This window comes from Choloepus didactylus, chromosome 19, assembly GCF_015220235.1.
Source record: "Choloepus didactylus isolate mChoDid1 chromosome 19, mChoDid1.pri, whole genome shotgun sequence".
In the NCBI taxonomy this organism is placed as follows: Eukaryota; Metazoa; Chordata; class Mammalia; order Pilosa; family Megalonychidae; genus Choloepus; species Choloepus didactylus.
Genome location: NC_051325.1, coordinates 50,512,631 through 50,533,774, shown reverse-complemented (window position 1 = coordinate 50,533,774; position 21,144 = coordinate 50,512,631). Strand labels below are relative to the sequence as shown.

The 21,144-nt window shown below is 42.5% G+C and overlaps 1 protein-coding gene across 2 annotated transcripts in view; it reads right to left on the bottom strand.

Moving 5' to 3' along the window:
• The window catches only part of EYA2 (EYA transcriptional coactivator and phosphatase 2), a 261,616-nt gene that overhangs the window by 175,295 nt on the left and 65,177 nt on the right, over positions 1-21,144 (bottom strand). For both annotated transcript variants that reach the window (XM_037811465.1, XM_037811466.1), the window contains one exon: positions 2,382-2,500. Coding sequence is in view for 1 of the 2 variants with exons in the window: in XM_037811466.1 (XP_037667394.1) it covers positions 2,382-2,490 (109 nt within the window). In the remaining variant the exon portion in view is untranslated. Of the gene's footprint in view, positions 1-2,381; positions 2,501-21,144 lie in introns of those variants that run through there.

The window sequence follows — 21,144 nt, the reverse complement described above, 5'->3', positions numbered from 1 at the left end:
TACCTGGGTTCAATTTCTGGCTCTGCCGCTAGCTCTGTGACCCTATGCTGGTTTTTACCTTCCCCATGCCTCAGTTTCCACATCTGTAAAATGGGCTCATAGCCTAACAGGGTTGTTATAACCAAACGAGAAACAGTACAATGTACTGTTTAGGAGAATATGCTTTAGAGCTAGATTGCCTGGCTCCAAACAGTAGTACCTGTTATTACCTGCTTAATAATAGAACCCATTTAGAGTTGAGGAAATTAAATGAGTTAATACATGTAATGCCTGGCATGGAGCAAGTGCCAGGTGTTTGCTATTATTGATGAGGGGAAGAAAGAGGAAGAGAATTAACATAGATTTATATTGCCTTGAATAGTGCCCAGCACAAACTATGTGCTCATAAAAATTAATCACAGAATCATTGCAGTGCATTCCAGAGGCTGGCTCTTTGCCTTGAGTACATCAACTGTGAGATAGGAAAACAGTCCTAGGAAGGTTTGTGGTCTGACTTCTTGGGGTCAATTCCTAGCATTTTCCCCAGTGTCTGGGAGAGTGTGGATGGAAAGGTGCCTTTTCCCAAAGGGCACCATTTTAAGCATGACATTGGCCATGTTCTTTCACAGCTACTATGCCTGCTACTGTGCTGCAGACTCAAATGCCTACAGAGGCCAGGCAGAGCTCATAAATGAGGGAAGCAGCCCAGTCAAGGGCAAAGGGAGTGGCGGGGACTGTGGCGACTAGAGCATCCATGCCTTTTCTAAGAGACAGCACCCCCCGTCCCCCAAGCTTCTGCCAATGGTAACCAGGTGGCAATGCGGGTTCAGTGTTGCTACAGCCTTGGGCATTTCAAGAGAAACCAGAAATTCAGAGTTTTACGCAAACTCTGCCAATTTTTACAAGTTCATTTTTACTTAAAGCATGGTGTAACTCAAAGGCTAGACTTGGCTGTGGGCTGCCAGTTTGCAATCATGGTTTTGCACTCACCATGGTTATTTGACTCAGAGGAGTATGACAATGAAATAAAAGGCTAACCATCTACCATGCCCCCAAGGTGTGCCAGGCTCTTGACGTAACAGCACCTCATTTAATCCTTGTAATCAGCACCCTATAAAGTGGGTCATTGTTGTACCCCCATTTGCCAGGTGGGAAAACTGAGGCTCATAAAGGTGAAACAATTTGCTCAAGATAATTGGGCTAGGGGGCAACGGGGCCAGGTTTCCAACTTGGATCTTTCCCGCTCAGCAGCCTACACCCTTTCTTCTCTCTTCCGGCTCTGACATGAAGACAGTCTGAAGTTGACCAAGTGCCTCTACTCAGAAAGTAAAGGATGGCTGTCTTTGAACAGGGCTCAATGAGTTTTCTCAAACTCCCAATGAGCCCAGGATGGTTTACCTGGATGCTCCAAAGTGCCAGCAAGAACAAGGGAGTGTTCTCTGCCACCCAGTGTCAGCATGGGAACCCAGATCCTCCCTGGGACTTCTAGCAGGATTGTTCCAGCTTCATAATCAACATGCATGTGAAATGACATTGCCTCGGTGATAGCAATAATTTCTCACGGAAGCCTGAATTTGCTTAAAAGTGAATTCCTTGTGACTTTTATATTCAACTAGACATACATTCCTTTGGATTCCACAACAGCTGCATAGAATTTGTGCCCCACGAGCTGGCATCAAGCACAGACAGCAAAGGCGAGACAGCCAAGTTGCTGAACCCCAGCAGCAAATCCCAAAGCTGGCCAAATAAAGGGTTAAGCCCAATGGTTAAACACAATAGCTTAATGCCTTTTGCTAACTCCCAGCTCTACCAGGAAGGCTGACAGATCCCAAACAGAGCAAACAATAGCTGGAACTGTTCTAGTGAAAACTAGTCTGGCTGCATCATTTGCCAATAATTTTTTAAACAGATTTAACTCTCCTCTGCTTCCTTGACTCCAACCCGACCTGAAAGCAAAAGGCAGACAAGTTCTTGTCCTAACATCAAACCCCCAAAAGCAAGATGCCTGCAATGAGGAGACTGCAGGAGGGAGCTGAGGGGACAGATCTTAGAGCTGGAGACTGAGCGCCTGCGATACACACCCAGGGCAGCACACCGGAAAGGGACTCTCGTTCCGTGACCTCAGAACATGGGGTTGTGTCAGCATTTCTCGGAACTGGAGATCAGGAAAGGAAGTTCAGAATGCGAATAAGTGCAATTTTTACTTCTAATGACTAGTCAAAAATGTTAATGATGCACATCAGAGTTTTAGTATAGAAGCAGCAATTTAATCAGCAGAAAGAGAAACTGTTACAATGACAGTACTTTAGAAAGGACATGTTTTGAAGGCGGTCACCCACTTACTATATTCTGCAGGGTGAGAACCACCACTGGCCCCCAAAAACTCACACCACAAGGCCTACCTTCTATGTCACTCAAGGTCTGGACATCAGCCTCAGCTCGGTTAAGCTTCAGTTTATCTGGACAGTCGCTGTTTACAGTAAGGCTGGGTGAGATCACTAGTTCTAGCATTTCCTTGTACCTGAAAGAAAACAAAGGGAAAATATAATTTATTCATTAATTATGTATGTTTACTAATGATTCCCATTTTTTCCCTAAGAGTATAAATATTAAAGCTGATTACCTAAACCCAGCCTTCTTATAAATTCTACATAATAAAAATTCACTAAAGTTTTCATCAAAGGGAAATGAGGAATTAAAATGAAGTACTTATTCCCCTCTGGAGAATACACCCACTTGATTAAAACTCTCCCCTCTTTCATGCCGTATTTTGCCATTAGAAAAATTACATTAAGGTCTCTTAAATGTTGTCTGCATGACCTGGAGCCAGCTAGGGTGACTTCCCAGCAGAGGAAGGGAGAAGTTTGGGAAGAACTTGTAGTTTACTGTGGTTGAGAGATAGAAAAGGACATGCATTACTTCTACAGATGGAGAAGGGCTCAAAAAGGTGTCAGCTACATTTAACAAGTCCTAATGGCAGCAAAACTCCATAGCCCATCACTGTGGCCCCTACCAAAGAAGAAAACACAGACCTCCCCCCCCAAAGGATTTGTGCTTTTGATAAAATGTTATGGGGTGGAGGGGGGATAGGGACGAGACTCCTAGTTCTTTCTCACTTTTTACTGGAAACTTCTCCAACTCTTAGCACCATGTCAATAATTATTCCTCCTAAAATTCTACTCACTGTGGTTAGGAAATGTAGTTACTACCCAACACGGTTAATCTACCAACATAGTATGTGGTGTAGCAATTTTCAAAGGATTAAACTACAACTGATAATGTTTAACACTAATTCAAACTTTTCTCAGAGAAAGCCTAAATTTATTGAGAGCATATGAGCATCACAAGGCTATCCTTAGTAGGATCAGTGATCACTGCATTAATAAGACACAAAGAACTGATTGATGGTATAGTGGTTATAGACTCACATTCTGTCATGAAAAGGATGACTTTAAATCCCGATTTCACTACTCGCTACCCTGAGCAAGTTACCATACCACTCTGAGCCTAAAGTTTTCTCACCCAGAAAATGGGCATTATCAAAGTATCTCCCTGACAAGGTCAGGGTGAAGATTAAGTGAGTTGATGCATGTAAAGAATGGACTTTGGAGAAAGCAGCCTAAACGTGTGTCTGCTACTCTAGGGATGAATAATTACAGTGTGTTCACACAGTGGAATACAATATAGCAGTGAAAAAGACTGAACTGGAGCTCTGCACTGCACAAAGGACAGCTCGCCAAACAAAGCACCGACAGAGCAAATAGGCAGAAGGGTCCCCACAGTCTGATACCATCTCTATGAAGTTCAAAACAGACAAACCAACATTACATACTTACTGGGATACAGGGACATGTAATAAAACAATGAGAATAGGTATGGGCATGATAAACACCAATTTCAGCAGAATGGCTAACTCTGAGGAAGTAGGGAAATGCAATTTGGCAAGGGGTCTCTAGGGGGGCTTCAGCGGTGTATGTAACGTTTTAGTTCAGGGGCGGATACAAACTGTGGCCCGCAGACCAAGTGCTGCCTGCCACCTGTTTTTGTGCGACCCACAAGCTAAGAATGGCTTTCACATTTTTAAGTGATGAGGAAAAAAAGAATACTGCATGATGTGAAAATGATGTGCAATTCAAATTTCAATTTCCATAAATAAAGTTTTATTGGAACACAGCCCTGCTCATTATTTCATATGGTATCTGTGGTTGCTTTCATGCTACAACAGCAAAGTAGAGAAGCTGCCATGGAGACCTTAGGGTTCACAAAGACAAAAATATTTTCTATCTGGCAGGAGGAGCTTCCCAATCGCTTTTGGTAAGCAGAGTGGCAGGCACACCACTGTTGTATTATTTACTACACAACTCTGTATGCCTGAAATACTTGGTAATTTTTTTTTTAAAGAACACACTTGTATAAGGATTTGGCACATAGAAAGCATTCACACCTGCATGCATACACACATACATATATTTAAACTGAAAAGAGAGAATTCCACATAATCAATTTCTAGAGTTTGAGTCTTCTTAGCCTGATAAGTGTTTGGGTTCTAAATGTTCCCATTTGTCTATGTGTCCTGGAGGCCTGTTTTCATGTTCCCCCAAAGCCATGAGACTCTCCAGGATGAGGCCTAGGTGCCCCATTTCCTAATAAATCAAAGCATATGGTGTGGTGCTTAGCAAACAGCAAACACTGAGCCTGCTGCCTGATTATAGGGGTCAATAATTTGCATCTTATCCAAACTAATTCCGTTCAGCCTTTCGTGTGTGCAAACCAAATTAAGGTTAAAAATTATACAATGATGCAAAAAACAGCACGGGTATCAGAGGCAGCACACTCTTAGCTAAAAGACCATACCCAGTTAAAAACGAAACAAATGTACAGAGTTTTGAATTTGGGATGACGGAAAAGTATTGGTAATGGATGGTGGTGATGGTAGCACTGAAATACATATTTGAGTGTGGTTAAAAGGGGGAAATTTTAGGTTGGATATATGTTACTAGAATAAAATTTTTTAAAATTCCATGGAACTGAATGACACAACAGTGAACCCTAAGCTAAACCATGGACTATAGTTAATAGCACAACTATAAAAATGTACTTTGATCAGATATAACAAATATACCACACCAATGCAAGGTGTTAATACTAGGGGAATATACGGGGATCCTGTATTTTATGTATGATCAATCTGTAAACCCACAACTCTAATAAAAAACAAACGAATGAATTGTTTGGCTCTTCCAGGGTTTAGAAATAGTTGTAGTTGCCAGTATTTAAAAATGAGGCAATTTCTCATAGTAATCTAGATTTTTAGCTTCTCTTGAAAATGGATGGATATTGCCCCATTCCCACATAGCAACAATTAGCTGGAGGTGCACAGAGGCTGCCCACTTTAGTCAAGGTATATGGGCTTCATATTGCCACAGTCCCCATCTCTCCCTACTGCCTTACATGAGACCCTCTTCACCCATTTATATCTTCTCCTGGTCCCTGTAGGCATTTGCATTTGAGACCTATGCATATGTATTATCAGGAAAGTCCCCCAAGAAAGCAACAGCAGCATGACACTTCTGCCCTCAGACACATGGCTTACTTATTCTACTGAGTGTTGCTGTCATCTTTGAGATTTCTTAGCACATCCAAACAGCATTTGTTGATTTTACCACAAAGAGGGAAGTTGTCTGTGAGTATTAACTCTGGGACAGAGTACTGCTGCTAAAGCTTTTGGTACATCCACTTTAGACTCTTGCCTAAGATCCCTGAAAGCCAAGCCAACATGGGAATCATCTTTATTTTCCCCATAGCACTAAATGCAATCTTGCACATTCTGGCATCCAATTAACATCAGTTGAAGGAAGTGAGGAAGGAAAAGAGGAAGATGAGAAGGAGGGAGAGAGAAGAGAAAGAAGGAAGGAAAGGAATCCACAATCAAGTGATTAGTTTCTTCCAACAAGATTTTTAAAAATTTCTGTTTATCCTCATTTTCCACTCAATTGTAAACACCTACTCTACTGTATTAAGTACGTCTCCTTATAAATAATGCTGTGTTGTTTTATGTGTAATATTTATTTTAATTTGCATGAGCAGTTTTGTGCACATGATCTCATTCTATCTGTTAGATTTCTTTTTCAGAGTCTCCATGATTTTAAAGTCTATACATGTTGCTGGATGGACATCTCACTTGTGGCTGGGATTCCACTTCGTAAACCTACTCTACTGAACTTATACATTGCACTAGTGCTGAACAGCTAAGAAGTCGACACCACTGCCAACATAAACAATACTGCAATGAACAGCTTCATCCAGGCCTTATGGTCTATTTTAAGAATTTCACACACACACACACACACACACACACACACACACACACTTCTTTTTTCAAGGAGGAGGATTTCTGGGTCATGGGATCTATGTGAACTGAATTTGACCAAGTATTAGCAAACTGTTCTTCATAATTCCTGTGCTCATCTATATTCCACCAGAAACGCATAAAGGTTTCAGTTTCATAAATTCCTGCTAGTACTTGACATTGCCCAGATTTCTAATTTTTCCCAAAACTTATGGGTTGAAGCAGCATTTCATGGTTGTTTTAATTTGCATTGCTATGATTATTTGTGAGCCTGGGGATCTAGTCATATAATTGTGGGGCAAATGAGTTTCAAAATAGACCTGTCTAATTAATATCCTTTACCTTTGCCCATTTTTCTATTCAGTTTCCATTTTTTTTCCATTTCTTATTCTTTTGGTGGAGTGCCTTGTGGAGTCTAGGTATTGGTTCATCGTTTGTTTTATATGCTGCAAATTTCTTCTTTTAATCTATCATTTGTCTGTTATCTTTATTCCTGGTTTCCTTCGTAGAACAAAAAAAAATCATTACTTGTTTGCCCAATAATTTCTCCTTTTTAGGTATAAAAAATTTTCCCCTAACCACAGGCTATGAAAAATTCTTCTACATTTAAGCTACTCCTTAAAATATTACCTTTCAAACTTAAGTCTTTAATTCATCTTTTTTATGGTTTAAGGCTGTATTTTTCTCCAATATTGGAGAAAATGAAAATAAGTCATTTTTCCCAATATCTGCTGAACTGTCCAACTGACTTCCACCCCCAGCTATGTTGGGATAGCTTGTATTAGTTCAATCTTACCATCACAATAAAAAATAAAAGTTAAAAAAATTTGTTTTAAGGCATCAGAGGGCAGCCAAGGCAGCCAGGACTTGCAGGGCCAAGATCCCAGAGAGATGAGAAAGGGACAGACCTTCTCTACCACTTCTCCTCCCAAGACATTTGCCAATTTCTAAGCAAAGAAGACAAAAGTGGCAGCTTAGAGTTTTCCATTCTCATCAGACTAGAGAGACAAAAACTGGAGTTCAGGGCTACCAATGCAGTGAGGACACAAGGAGCAAAGATCCTGGAAATATGAGAACCACAGAGGAATGAGCCTGGTATTTTTGACAGATACTACCTTTGAGGAATTTGCTGATACCTAAGGTGGGTGGAGTGAGAGGCAGAGAAGCCAAGCAGAAAAGGGTAGTTAAAAAGCCAGGAAGCTAAGCTGAGCTGTTGGAAATCTCCCAATAATAGGAGGCAAGAATTGGAGTTCATACCCCAGAAGGATGAGGAGCCTTGGTGAACAACCCAGGCTTCTAACTGTTGTAGGTACTCCCTTGGAGGAAGGGCACACCAAATAGATCCTCCCTTGAATCATCTTAATCCCTTATTGGATCAGAGTGATCTGCCTCTACTATCACCAATGTCAGAAGAAAAGTAAGTTTTCTTTTGGACAAAATATCATCATCAAGAGTTTCCAATTTTCATAACAATGTTTAGCATTTGATCAAACATTTTCAGGCCTGCAAAGAGACAAGATTAAATGATTTTTTAAAAATAAGAAATAAACCCAAATAAACTCACATGAGATTTAGATACTGGAGTTATCAAACATGCACTCTCCAATAATTGTGATAACAGATTCAAGAAAACAGATTTAAGATGAAGAGTGTTACTAGAGAACCAGAGTCTTTGGAAAAAAATCAAATGGAAATTCTACAACTAAAAAACATAATTATTGAAATTCAGAACTCAAAGATGTGTTGAACAACAGATTGGACATAGCAGAAGAAAGAACTAGTGAACTGGAAGATAAACTAGTGGATAAATTTCTGGGAAAAGATGGGAAGATAGATAAAATACCATGAGAGACAAGGGACATGGTGAAAAGGTCCAACATACATGTAATAGAAGCCCCAAAAGGAGAGGAGAGAAAGTAAATCAGAAACAATGCAGAGAAACTGGTAGAAGACCTTTGAAGACTGATAAAAGGCATCAAGCTATGGAATCAAGAAGTCTGTGAAACCCAAGCAGGATAAATACAGAGGAAAACACTCCTAGTCAAATCATGGTCAACAGCATGCATGCAAGAATATATTAATCTTAAAGGCAGCCAGAGGGGAAATAAGACACATTACCTTCAAAGAAGGAATTATAAGACCGATAAGTGACTTCAAAACATAAATGATGGAAACCAGAAAACATCCTTTAAAAATTAAGATAAAATAAAAATTCAGGAAGGAATGAAGAGCAACCTAAAAGGATAAATATGTAAGTCGGAAGGGGTAAGCATGTTAACATGTTTTAAAGCCCCTGCATTTTCCTGAAAGTATTAGAAGTACTAATTTGTAGTAGACTTTAGGATACATCAAGGATATATGCTATAATCTTTAGGGTAACTACTCAAAGAATAATTTTTAAAAGTATACTAACAAGCTAATAGAGGAGAAAAACAGAATAATAAAAATACTTGATTAATCCAAAAGAAGGTAAGAAAGTAAAGAAAAAGCAGAGATGGAACAAATGGGAAAAAATAAAAGGGAAGTTTTAACTCAAATTTATCAATAATCACACCAAATGTTACGCTAGGTTGAATAGATTGATTTATGTACTCTAGAAAAACATGTTCTTAATCTTATTCCATTCCTGTGAGTGTGAAGCCTCATAAATAGGACCTTTTAAAGATGTTATTTTTAGTTAAGTTGTAGCCAATGGAATCAGGATGGGTCTTAATCCTATTGCTGGAGGACTTACAGAGAAGTCCATGGGGAGAAAGCCATGGGATGGAGCCGGAAGTCAGAAGTCATCAGACCCCTGAAGAGAAGGGAGAGGAAGGACACAGCCATGTGGCAGAAAAGCCAAGGACTAAGGATCATCGGCAGCCAGCCCCAGAAAGCCACAGCCTTCAGGGAGAAAGCATCGCCTTGCTGACGCCTTGATCTTGGACTTCTCCTAGCCTCAAAACCATGAGCCAATAAATTTCCATTGTTTAAGCCAACCAATTTTGTGGTATTTGTGATTGCAGCCAGTAAAGTTGGACAAATGTAAACAGACTAAATGCTCCAATTAAAAGACAGAGATTATCAGATTGGATTTTTTAAAAAAACTAACTACATGCTTATTACTAGAAACCCATCTTACATATAAAAACACACAAAGGTTGAAAGTAAAATATTGGAAAAAGTTATATGATGCAAACACTAAACAAAAAAAACCTGTCACAACTTCAAGTAGTTAAAATAAATGCTGTTTCTAGAGATTTAGAGGAACATATAGTAATAATAAAAGGATTCATCCACCAATATCTAACAGTCTGTCCTTTCCAAAATCAAATTGCATGGTACTGACTCCAAAAAGAAAGACACAAAAACAGTTGTTTGAGCTTTGGGTCTTTGTGAGGTAAAGCAAAATCTAAAATTCAAACATAACGATAGCAATTCAAACACATCAGTCACCCTTTGCAGCAAAACAGATAAATAGCCCTAACAAAGCCAAAGCAATATAAAGGTAGGTCCTCAAAGTAAACAGGACCCTGACTTCAGAACTTGGTAATTGTCCTCTCTGGTTGCCAGCTGTCGCCACAGTCACTGCTGTCTTGCCGAAGCAAACTATTAACCACAAAGTATAGAAATATGAACAGCTAAAGCCAACTCAGTTTCAAGAGTTACAAAAGTCCTTCCAAAAATTCTAACCAGGCTTTCATTTCCCAAGCATCTATCACATGCCAGGCAATTTTCCTGATCACTTTTACGTTATCTCCTTTCATCCTCTCAACCACCCTGGGAGATACAATTATCTGACCTGTATATCCCAACAGGCCAACTAAACAGAATTATGTCTAACAAAGCATAGGTACCCAGATAATGTGGAGGATAGTGCCGTTTTGGTGAACTTACCCAGATTCTGCTTCAAAATGAAGCTTTAAAACTTTTAGCATACAAGTGAGTTTTGTGTTTTAAGTTTTATTCTTGAATTACATGGGGCAGCAGGGGAGGGAGGCTGATCTCAGGTGTTTCAAGGCCTCCAAAGATCTTAACTTGGCCTTGATAACAGTGCTCATTTTACAGGTAATAGAAACAAAGATAGCTAACACTCCAAGAGAGTTTACTCTGGGGCCAGGCTCTGTTCCAAGCAGGTATTGGCTCACTTAATCCTACGATGTAGGTAAAGATGAGGAGACTGAAGTTCAGAGGGTGACCCGGCTAGTCAGTGGCAGAACCAGGATTCACAACCACGTGGTCTCGCTCCAGGTGGTCTGTGCTCTTAACCAAAATAGAGCAATTTGAACCCAGGACCCATTCAGCATCAAAGTCCACCAAGCAACACTGCCAGAGCATCTAGCTGCAGGGGTTCCAATCTTAGTTACAACTCATCAGCTGTATGACCTTGGACAAGTTATTAAACTTCTCTGAGCCTCATCTGTAAGGATGGAGAAAATAATAGTACCGTCTTTCTCTTTCTGCCTGGATTATCCTGAAGACTAAGTCAGAGAAAGCATGAGTAGGTGCTCAAAAGGGTACCTACTGACATTATTTCCATTCACACAGACAAAAGCTGGAAACACACAATTAGTTTCATTCCAGGCAAACACTGGGAACCCTCATGTCACGAGGATCACCAGGAAGCCACCGGACCCTATTGTGGTTTGAGCGGCAGAACTGGGTTCTTCTGCAATTTTGGAGGGAAGGCTTTTCTCCCGGGCCTCTCCCCTCCCCCAGCCTAACAATTACCTGAAATAGGAGACCAGCTTATTCTCTTTGCAGGGGAGGGAAGAGAGAAATCAGTCAGCCTTAACAGAGTCTAGGGGGAGAAGAAAGACTTAGCTCCCCCTTCATGAAGGCAGGGAAAGGAAGCAAAGGCATGGGATTCATTTACGAAAACTTTGTGCTGTATTGTTGCAAAACCCTGATACCCTGCCACTGCTTCAGAACGTTCCCAAGAAGCGCGCAGAGAAAGAGGCATTCAAAAGCCCCCGCCCTCTGGCCTCCTTCTTGGCCTGCTGCTGCCGGCGGCTTGCACCATTTGTTACCCTTGTCACCACCCCTGTCCCTGGGGACCAAGAAGCACCGGGGGAGCACGGGGCTGCCGGAGGAGCCCGAGAGATGACAGCTGGAGGGTGGGGGTGGGAGAGACTTCAAAGGCTGGAAAGGGATCAAAAGCAGAAGGAGGGTCCCAGGCGGCTCACCTTTCCGTGCCCCCAACTGCACTGGCTACCTTGGCTGAGGACAGTGGCCCTGCCTGCTGGAGGAGCTGGAAGGAGAGGACAGATGGCCAACTGGCCAAGGGGACCTAAGAAAGGGCCGACTCCCATCACCTCTCAAGGGCTTAGAAACCCAAACCTGCTGGCAGCAATCACAGGCTTCTGGATCGATAGCAGCTGTGGCCCAAACCAAGACATTTCTGGCTGCCCCCAACATCCCCATTTAAATTTAACATACATCTGCTGGGCCTAATCCTGCTCTGTCCAGGCTCCCTCTTCTCAGGGGGTGCAAAGCCTAGGACCATCCCCTCTCCTCCCTCTCCTTCCATCATCACACCCAATCCATCATTGGGTCTTGTCAAATTCACCTCCTAAACATCCCCGGAACCCACTGTCAACCTCACGGCTGTTGCCCAGGTCCAAGCCACCACCTCTTCTCACCTGGATGGCTGCCACAGGCTCCACACACATTTCCCAGAGGCCATTTTGGCCTCCCTCCAGTTCGTTCTCTGAACGGCAGCCTGAGGGACTTCTGACAGCATAAATCTCAACTTGACCCCCCCCCCACGCCACCTCATGCTCGCCTATAATCCTCCAATTGCTTTCTGTTGTTCTTAGGATGGAGTGGAGGTGCCTAAACACAGCTGGCCAGGGCTGGTGTGACCTGGCTTGGTTCACACTGCCCACCCATCCCCGTCTTGTGTCTTGCTGACACTGGTCTTTCAGTCCACGCTCCTTCCTGTCATGGGGCCTCTGCACATGCTGTTCCCTCTGCTGGTAACACCATTCCCTCCTGTTCGTCCTTCAGAGGTTACAGCCCTAGCATGAATTTCTCAGTCCAGCGCCTCTCTGAGCAGGAGCGATTTCCCTGCGGCAGCTTCCACGGGTCCATCTACCTCTCTTTCACACACCAGTCACCGTAACAGTGTTTACAGGTGTTTGCATGTTAAATCAATTTCTGTCTATCTCTCCTACCAGAGTGTAAGCTCTCTGATGGTGAGGACTATGTCTACTGCGCTCACCATTGTATTCCCAAAATTACCCATGGGGCTTGGCCTTTGATGGTTTTTAAATACATATCTGTTGGATGATGAATGACTGAATGTGCTGTTGAATGAATCCATTCATCCAATATTTATTGAGTACCTGCGACATGCCTAAAACTGTGCCAGCTGCCAGCTATAGCAGACTGTCCCTTTTAGGGGGCTGAGTGCTCTCCAGTCTGCCATAGTCACCACCCCAATTCTGACCTCGTTTGCATTACCTGCTTGGCCCCTGTGGGCATGGAGTTTGAGACCTCTGATTTACTCAGTTCTTTTCAGTGTAGGACAAGGTCAGAAGTACATGAGTGGTGGACGCTACTGTCCCCGAGGCCATCCCAGAAAGCTCCTGCCTAAATGCCACAAGCTGTCTTCCTTAATTGTGATTATTACACTATTAAGCTCTGCCTGGCCGTCATGCCCTTGGTGGTCCTGTTTTGAACTGAGAAAACAGAAATGTCTACAGCCACACATGGAGAAGAAAGTCATTGCCTAAGAAGGCATGTGGTAGGAAGAGTGGGCTCCTGGCATTTTGGACTAGTGGGTCTTCCGTCAATAGTATCCTCCCTTTCTTTGGGGAACTGCCTCTTCCCCACTCTCAGTCTCTGTGGCTCGGGTGGGGCTGACCCAACTTGGGGCTGAGCCTGGCCATTAGCATCTCCCATCCCTCTTTCCACAGTGTTTGGCTCAGGGGTGTGGTCATACAACACAATTGGGGCCAGTGGGAATCAGGCTCAGGATGAACTGCTGGAGAAGAGAAGCGTTCTCTTCCACCAGATGTGAACCCGGGAGGACATCCACTTGGAGCTGCTGGTGGCCATCTTGCTGCATATGGGGTCTGAGAATGTCATGACCCTGGGAGGTGACAAAACACCAGGACTGATGACTGAGTCTTGAATCCAGCCAGTCCTACAACCAGCTCTGCCTCTGATCTTCTGAATCGCAGGAACTGGAACCTTTGCTTTTTGGTTAAACCAGTCTGGATGGAGCTTTCTGTCACTTCTACTGATACCAATGGGAAAGAAGAACATTTTTTAGTTTTCTTGGACAGAGCAAAGCTTTGAGGTAGACCAATGAATAAGATCCTTTAGTGTTACAAGCCAGCCTCAGACTGATTTGGGAACAATATTACTGTTGCTAACTATTCCGGTTTGTTAAAGCTGCCATTATGCAAAATACCTGAAATGGACTGGCTTCTATGAAGGGGATTTATTATTCACAAACGTCCACAAAAGTGTCCAAACTAAGGCATCAACAAGAGGATACCTTCACTGAAGTAAGGCCATTGGCATCGGAAACACTTCTGTCAGCTGTGAAGGGATGTGGCTGGTGTCTACTGGTCCTTCGTTCCAGGGTTGCGTTTCAAAATGGCTTTCTCCAAAATGTCTCCGGGCTTCTGTCTTCACTCCTTTCTCTCGGCTCCTGTGTACCCTTGCTTCTTTCTTCCAGGGTCTTTCTCTCAAAGCATCTGGGGGTCCTCTCTTAGCTTCTCCAGGGCAAACTCTGGGCTTCATCTCTTAGCTCAGCATCTCCAAAAGTCCTTCTGTCTGCATCTGCAAGCATCTCCAAGTGTCAGCATCTTGTTGGCTCCTGAGCTTTCTTAAGTACTCTAGTGAACCAATCAAGACCCACTCTGAATGAGCAGGGACACAACTCCATGGAAATAACCCAATCAAAGGTCTTGCCCATAGTTGGGTGAGTCACATTTCCATGGAAAAACTCAATCAAAAGGCCAAAAGGTTCCACCGAACAACATTGGATTAAAAAATCATGGCTCTTCTGTGTTCCATAACAGTTTCAAACCGGCACACCAATAAAATATGTAATTTAAGTAACATTTATATCTCATGATTTACAAATTTATATCTCCATTCTGGACCTCTCCCCTGAATGCAAGACTTGCCTATCAGCTGCGTATTCAACGTCTTACTTGGATGTCTAATACACACTCAAACGTATATATGTCTAACATACACGCAAAAACTCCTGTTCTTTGCCCTCCTGCATCTCCCCACAGTCTCGCTATCTCTGCAAATGGCACCTTCAGATGCTCAGGTCAAAAACTTTAGAGCCATTCATGACTCCTCACTTTCTCCCATACTCAGTATCCCATCTGCAGCAAATCTTGCCACCTCTGCTTTCAAAATATGTTGAAAAACTGCCTTCCACTGCTACTGCCCCAGTCTGAGCCACCAGCATCTTTTCCCTGGTTTACTGCAATAACCTCCTAACCAGTCCTCTTGGTTCTGTCTTCAGCCCCCTTGAGCCTGCGCTCAAGGGCTCCCGTTTCATGCCTGTCTTTCACAGTTGTGCAGGTTGTCTAGCGCACAACCTATGAGGCCATATGTGGCAGATGTGGCTAAAATGCAAACTAACTCATGTCACTGCCTTGCCCAAAACCCTCCACAGCTGCCCATCCTATGGAGAGTAAAACCCAAAGCCCTCAAGGTGGCTTCCTCGGCCCTATGCGATCTGGCCCTGTTCCCACTCTGACTCCATCCTCCCCCCAGCTCACTCCGCTCCAGCCACACTGGCCTCCTCACTCTGCCTCACCCAGACCTGCAGTGGTCCCGCCTCAGGGCTTCTGCTCAGGACGTTCCCCTGTAACTCTCATTCTCTCTGCATCGGGGTTACCTGCTCCCTCACCACCTCTCCTTCACCTGTACCCAAACACCACCTCCGTGAAGCACACCCTGGTCACACTCCCTGAAATCCCAGCCTCCTCCTTGCAGACCCTGGTCCCTTCATGGATTTCTTTTTCTCCTTAACACTCTTTACTATATATACTTTACCTATTTATTTTGGTTATTGTCCTTCTCTCCCAATAAAATGTAAACCTTTTAAGTGCAGAGATTTTTAAAAATTTGTTTTATTCACTTCTGAATCCCCAGTTCTTAGGACATAGAAGAGCACAACAAGTATGTGTTGAACAAATTAATGAATATGGTTTCCAATAATAACATTTGCTAACAGTAACAGTAATGACAGCTAATATTTAATGAGCATTTATGTCAGGTATTTTGCTAAGTCCTTTATATGTATGATCTCATTTAATCTTCAGGACATCTCTAAGAGAGAGGCCTATTAAATAACTCCAAGAGCACATTTCTACGTTCATTGTATGCATGAGGAAATAAGCTCAGAGAAGGCAGACAGCTGGCTCTAGGCCATATGGCTGGTCAGCTGTGGAGCCAAGGTTTGAACCCAAATCCACCTGTCCCAGGAACACAGCCCTGAAACACCACGGTTTACCTCTGCCTCAATCTGTACAAGAGCAAGTGATTCTCATTCTTACTTTAAATCAAAGTGAATTTAAATTCACAAGGAAGGGTTCCCAGCACCCCTTAAATTCCTGGTAATGCCCCTGCAAGTTTCCCCAGATTCAGCCTGGAAATCTCCCTGTTGATGCCTAAAAGATGATGAGATTTTGAAGAAAAAAGACATCAGACTCATCTGAATATAACAATATAAAAAGCAACAGCTTTTGTTTGCAAACACCCTCTTTCTTTCTCTCTCCATCTGTATCAAAAGGGAAAGGAAGAGTTCCAACGCTTGAGGAACACAATAAAACACACAGCCAGTTCTGTGGTTCTCCAAACAGAGCTCAAGTTGGCACTGCGGCCACGGGCCCAGGCATGCACTTGGCCCCACACCCTGTATTTTAATCAGTTTAGAAGTACCCCAGATAGCAACAGAGCAAGGAAGGGCTGGGACAGATAAAGGGAAAAGTCACGTTTCCCAGACCGTCTGCCTGAAGCTTTCAGAGCCCTAAGCCTCGCACGTTCCTCACTGTCTAACATGTTTGGAGGCAAAGGGAACATATGGAGTTTCCAGAACAATTCCACTTTCCAATATTTAGACCTGATGAAGGTTCAGTAAATATGATTTTAAAAAATGTAAAGGGATAAAGACGTCAGAACCAGAAACGTAAGAGATGACTTACTTTTTGGAACGTGATCTGATAGCTTCTATTAAATAAACAAAACAAAAACAAAAATCCCAAGCTTTGCAGATGAGGAAACGGCTCAGAGTGGAGAAGTAAACTGAGCATGACAGCGTACAGCGAGTTCCCCATGGGCCAGGCTCTACTCTGAGCTCTTCACGTGCATTATTTCATTTAACCTTCTCAACAACCTTATGACACGCTGTTACTATCCCCATTTCACAGATGAGGAAACTGAGGCTCATGGAATTACTGGCCTAGCTAAGGGCACAGGGCTGTCCAGTGGTGGGGAGTGGATTTGAGCCCAGGCAGCCTGCCTCCAGAAACAGTGCTCCTGGCTTCTCCTTCACCCTGAAACCATCCATTGTTCTACCAAAGGCCGGTCTTCCAGATAGAGGATCAGTTCAGGCCTCCCACAGAGACATTAAAGGTTTTATTTGTTTGTTTGTTTTATAAGCTATTAAAGCATTGCTTTGCAAACTGTCTATGGGGAAGGACCAGTATTTTTTTTTAACTTCTGATCCACTGCAAATCAATAATTCTTTAAAGTAAAATAAAAATTACTAGAAAAATATATTTTAAAAAACCAATGACATGCAAAATACAAGCACCAAATTTTAAATGTCAGAGTCAACATATAATTATCCAGCAAAATTGCTCTAAAAGTTTAAAAATGTTTTTCTGTATTTGTCACAGTACTCATCTCACAGAGAATAACATGTGACTGGGGAACTAGTGAAGGTCCACTGATGCCCTCGAGTAGCAGTTGTCACACGCGTATCACATCTTAGGTGTTCCATGAGAAAGTCAGAGAAGAATAAACTGTAGGCGCAGCCAGTAAAATTCAGGGGCCACCTTCACCATGCAGACTCCAACACTCTACCACGGGGAAGAGCTCTACACACTACACTGACTGGGTCACAAACCCTCCCCTGCCCACCTGTTAAAAGAGGTCATTTATTAGAAGTTGCAGGGGTAGTGCTGCAATATATTGGGAACCATCTCCCCAACAAGATACTTTCATTCTCCTCTTTAAAGCCTATGAAAAGGGCAGAAAAATAAAGCAGGGACAGAGTTGAAACTAAATTCATTCACTGATTTGTTTGATGAGTCAGGGTGTCAATCATTTAGAATTAAACTAAACATGGATTCTGTGCATACTGCACTCTAAAAAGAAAAGTTGCTGCTCATTCACTAATTTATTTCACCTTTTCTTTTTTCTTTTGAGTATCTGCTAAGAGCCAAGGCTGTTCTAGACACAAGGGATACAGTGCTGAATCAGTCAGACAAGCTCCCGGCTCTCATGAAGTCAACATGCTGGAGTGGGATTTGCCATCTTGATAGGCGGAATTCATCAGTGGGTGATCCCAAATAGCTAGATGGCACAGTCAGCCAGTGCTCGGCACTCTAATATTATAAAATACCTCAGTCTTCATTCCAGGTCACAACACAGACGCAGCTTAGTCTTTTTAATTGCTGCATTGTATTCCAAGGTATGTCTATAGCACAGCTCATCTGGCCATTCTCCAGGTTTCCCAACTTTTCAATAGTGTAAGGAATACCACAATGAACTAGACAGGTCTTCTTGGTCACACACGCATGTATTTCTCTAGGAGATATGCCCCAAAGTAAAACTGCTGGCTCCACTCACTTAAAACTATAAAAAGATATTTGCAAATTGTCCTCAAGTGTTAATCCAATTTATATTCCCAATGCCCATGTCCCATTTCCTTGCCCCATGCCCTATTTCTATTTCCCCATCTGAAAGCTCTTATCCAAAACTCTCTTAGGAAGAGTTGAGCAATTACTTTAATCTGCCTCTTCAGCATTCTATTCCTCAGACCCATCCCTCAGCTAATTAGATTAAGTTCTGAGAAGTCTCACTTCAGAAGGGAAAACTAGCACAAATCTAGAATCTCAGACCCAGACTAAACTCTCCCACTTATAAGTAATAAAGTTCTCTTTCACATGAACTTTGTGCAGAATAAAAATGGTCACTGGGAGAGTGTTAGTATGTTTCCCTTATTCCCATGGCATTTAAGACAAGAGCGCATTATTTGACTAATCCCATTTTGATGTCCATGAGATCTTTTTTAACTTTTTATTTTGAGATAGTTACAGATTCAAAAGAAATTGCAAAAATCTTACAGAGAGGTCCCAGATACTCCTTTACAGTTTGCCTCATATTACATAACTATAGTACAATATCAAAACCAGAAATTTAACATTGGCACAATATGTGTGTAGTTCTGTGTCATTTTTCACATGTGCAGATTCCTGTAATCACTATTGCAATCAAGATACAGAACTCTTCCATCACCACAAAGATCTGCCTCATGTTCCTTTATAGTCGCATACAACTTTGTCCCCCTACCATTCCTAACCCTGGCAGCCACTAATCTGCTCTCATCTCCATAACGCTGTCATTTCGGGAACATTATATAAATGGAATCACACAGTATCTGACCTCTTGAGATCGACGTTTTTTAATTACGTTATAAAAGTTCAGATGTCTACATTTTACATTAAGTTTTCCAATATTCCTTAGGCCCACCAGAGGCAATCTGCAAAAAAGCAAGCAATGAGTGGCGACGTACTGAGCAGGGCCACACACGTACTGCAGATTTCTGGTTGGGTTCAGCAAGGCCCTGGAGCAAAATGCAGAACTTTATAGAATATTTCTCATCCAGAGCCATAAAAAAAAAAAAAAAAAAAAAACAACAACAACAAAAAAACGCACACCCTAACCCACAAGCAACAAAACAAGGCACAAAGCAAAATGTGAAGGTTTTTTACCAGTGGCGGTTGGAGAACCTCAGTGGTCAAGGGCCTTGGGGGGTCCCAGAGTCACACCATGGGCAGGAGGGCAAGAGGAGGCACAGGCAGAATTCGCTCATGCTGGGCATTTTGTTTGGAGTTTACAGTCTCAGTCCTTCTTCTTGGTACAGACCCCACCAGTGCCCTTGCGCTCCAGCCTCCCTTTCTCTTTTGCCTCCATCCCAGCCCACTACAGATAACCTGAACCATCTTAAGCCATTTTAAACCATGTTAACGAGACCTGTTCTGAGGCCTTCGGATCATGGGCATTTTAATTTGGGGAGAATGGATGGGAGGGAAGTATTAGAGAGAGTGTAAGAGACATTAAATATTAGAAAGACTTCTTCATTCTGCCCAAAGCCTCGCTTGTGCCCTTACGAAGCTCCAAACATTGTGAAATTGAGAATAAGAGTTCACGTTTATTAAGTGCTGTGTGTAGCCAGGCACTGTTTTAAGACTTTTTAGGTTTTAGCGCACGTTATCTTCCCAACGGCCCTTATGAGGATGGGAAAATTTGATCCTATCTTACAGATAAAGAAAAGGAGGAACAGAAGTTTAAGCCATTTGCCTAAAATCCACACTGAGTAGCAGCGGTGGCTCTGAAGTCAGACCATTTTACTCTGGAGCCCACGCCTCAAAGGTTCTACCCTCCCACCATCTGCCCCCGACAACAGCAGATGTCTTAAAATTAATCTTTCCTAATGACTGATCTCCTCTAATTACATCATTACCTTGAAATTGTTTGAGCCATGCCATGATTTATGAGTTTTTAAATGTTTTTCTTCTTGAGATTGGCTTGATTTTATGTAATTCATATGTAAGTTTTTTTTACCTCTCTCCTTTTTTTTATGGAAAATGGTTTCAGGGCTAGAGTTTTTTTAAAATGTAAAACATGTACAAAAGCAGAGAGAACACAGAGAGGTGAATCACTGTGTATCCATCACTCAGATTCAACAGTTTTCAACATTCTTCCACACATGTCTCATCTAAGCTTTTTGCTTTGTTGTGTTTCATCCTTTGCTGAAATGTTTAAGGCAAATCCAAACTTCAAGTCTCTTCTCTCTGCCATGCATCATCTAAAAACAAGGACATTTCTATGATCACATGGACCAAAATTCACATGAATTCCTACCATCTTAACCCCCGTATTAAGTCTTCCCCAATAGTCTCAAAATGCCATCTTGAGGTTGGTTTATGAGAATCAGGATTCAAAGAAAGTCCACACACTACATGTGCTTATTGTGTCTCTTACATTTATTTAATCTTGAATAGCCTCCCCCTCTTTTTTTTTTTTTTCAGGTACCACCACATTGAAGGGACTAGGTTAGCTTCTTACAGCTTATCTCATGTTCCGAATTTGTCTGTTTGCTTTCTTGTGGTGGTGGACCACTTGCTCCTCTTTCAACTCTAAGTGAAAATGGATACGGTCAGCTGATTTGGGGCAGGAGGGGTAAGAATGCTTCCTAACTGGTACAAGTGTGTCCCTTGCATCACATCAGGACAGCACAATGCCCAGGGGTGCATTTCCAGCACCGCTGATAGGACTCAGCAGATTCAGGGTCACCCACATTCTCCATCATTAAGTTCCCCATAATCATCTTCGATCTAATGGCTTCATCCACTAATACTTGTGGTCTGAATCAATTCTTTCATTAGAGGTTTAGAAATTTTGAAAAATATATTTTTTAAGGAGAGAGAGTCAAGAGTATTTGTGATGGTCAGGTTCATGTGTCAACCTGGCCAGGTGATGGTGTCCAGGTCTCTGGTCAAGCAAACACTGGCCTGTTACTGCAAGGACACTTGTGGCTGGTTAATAAACCAGAAGGCTGGTTTATC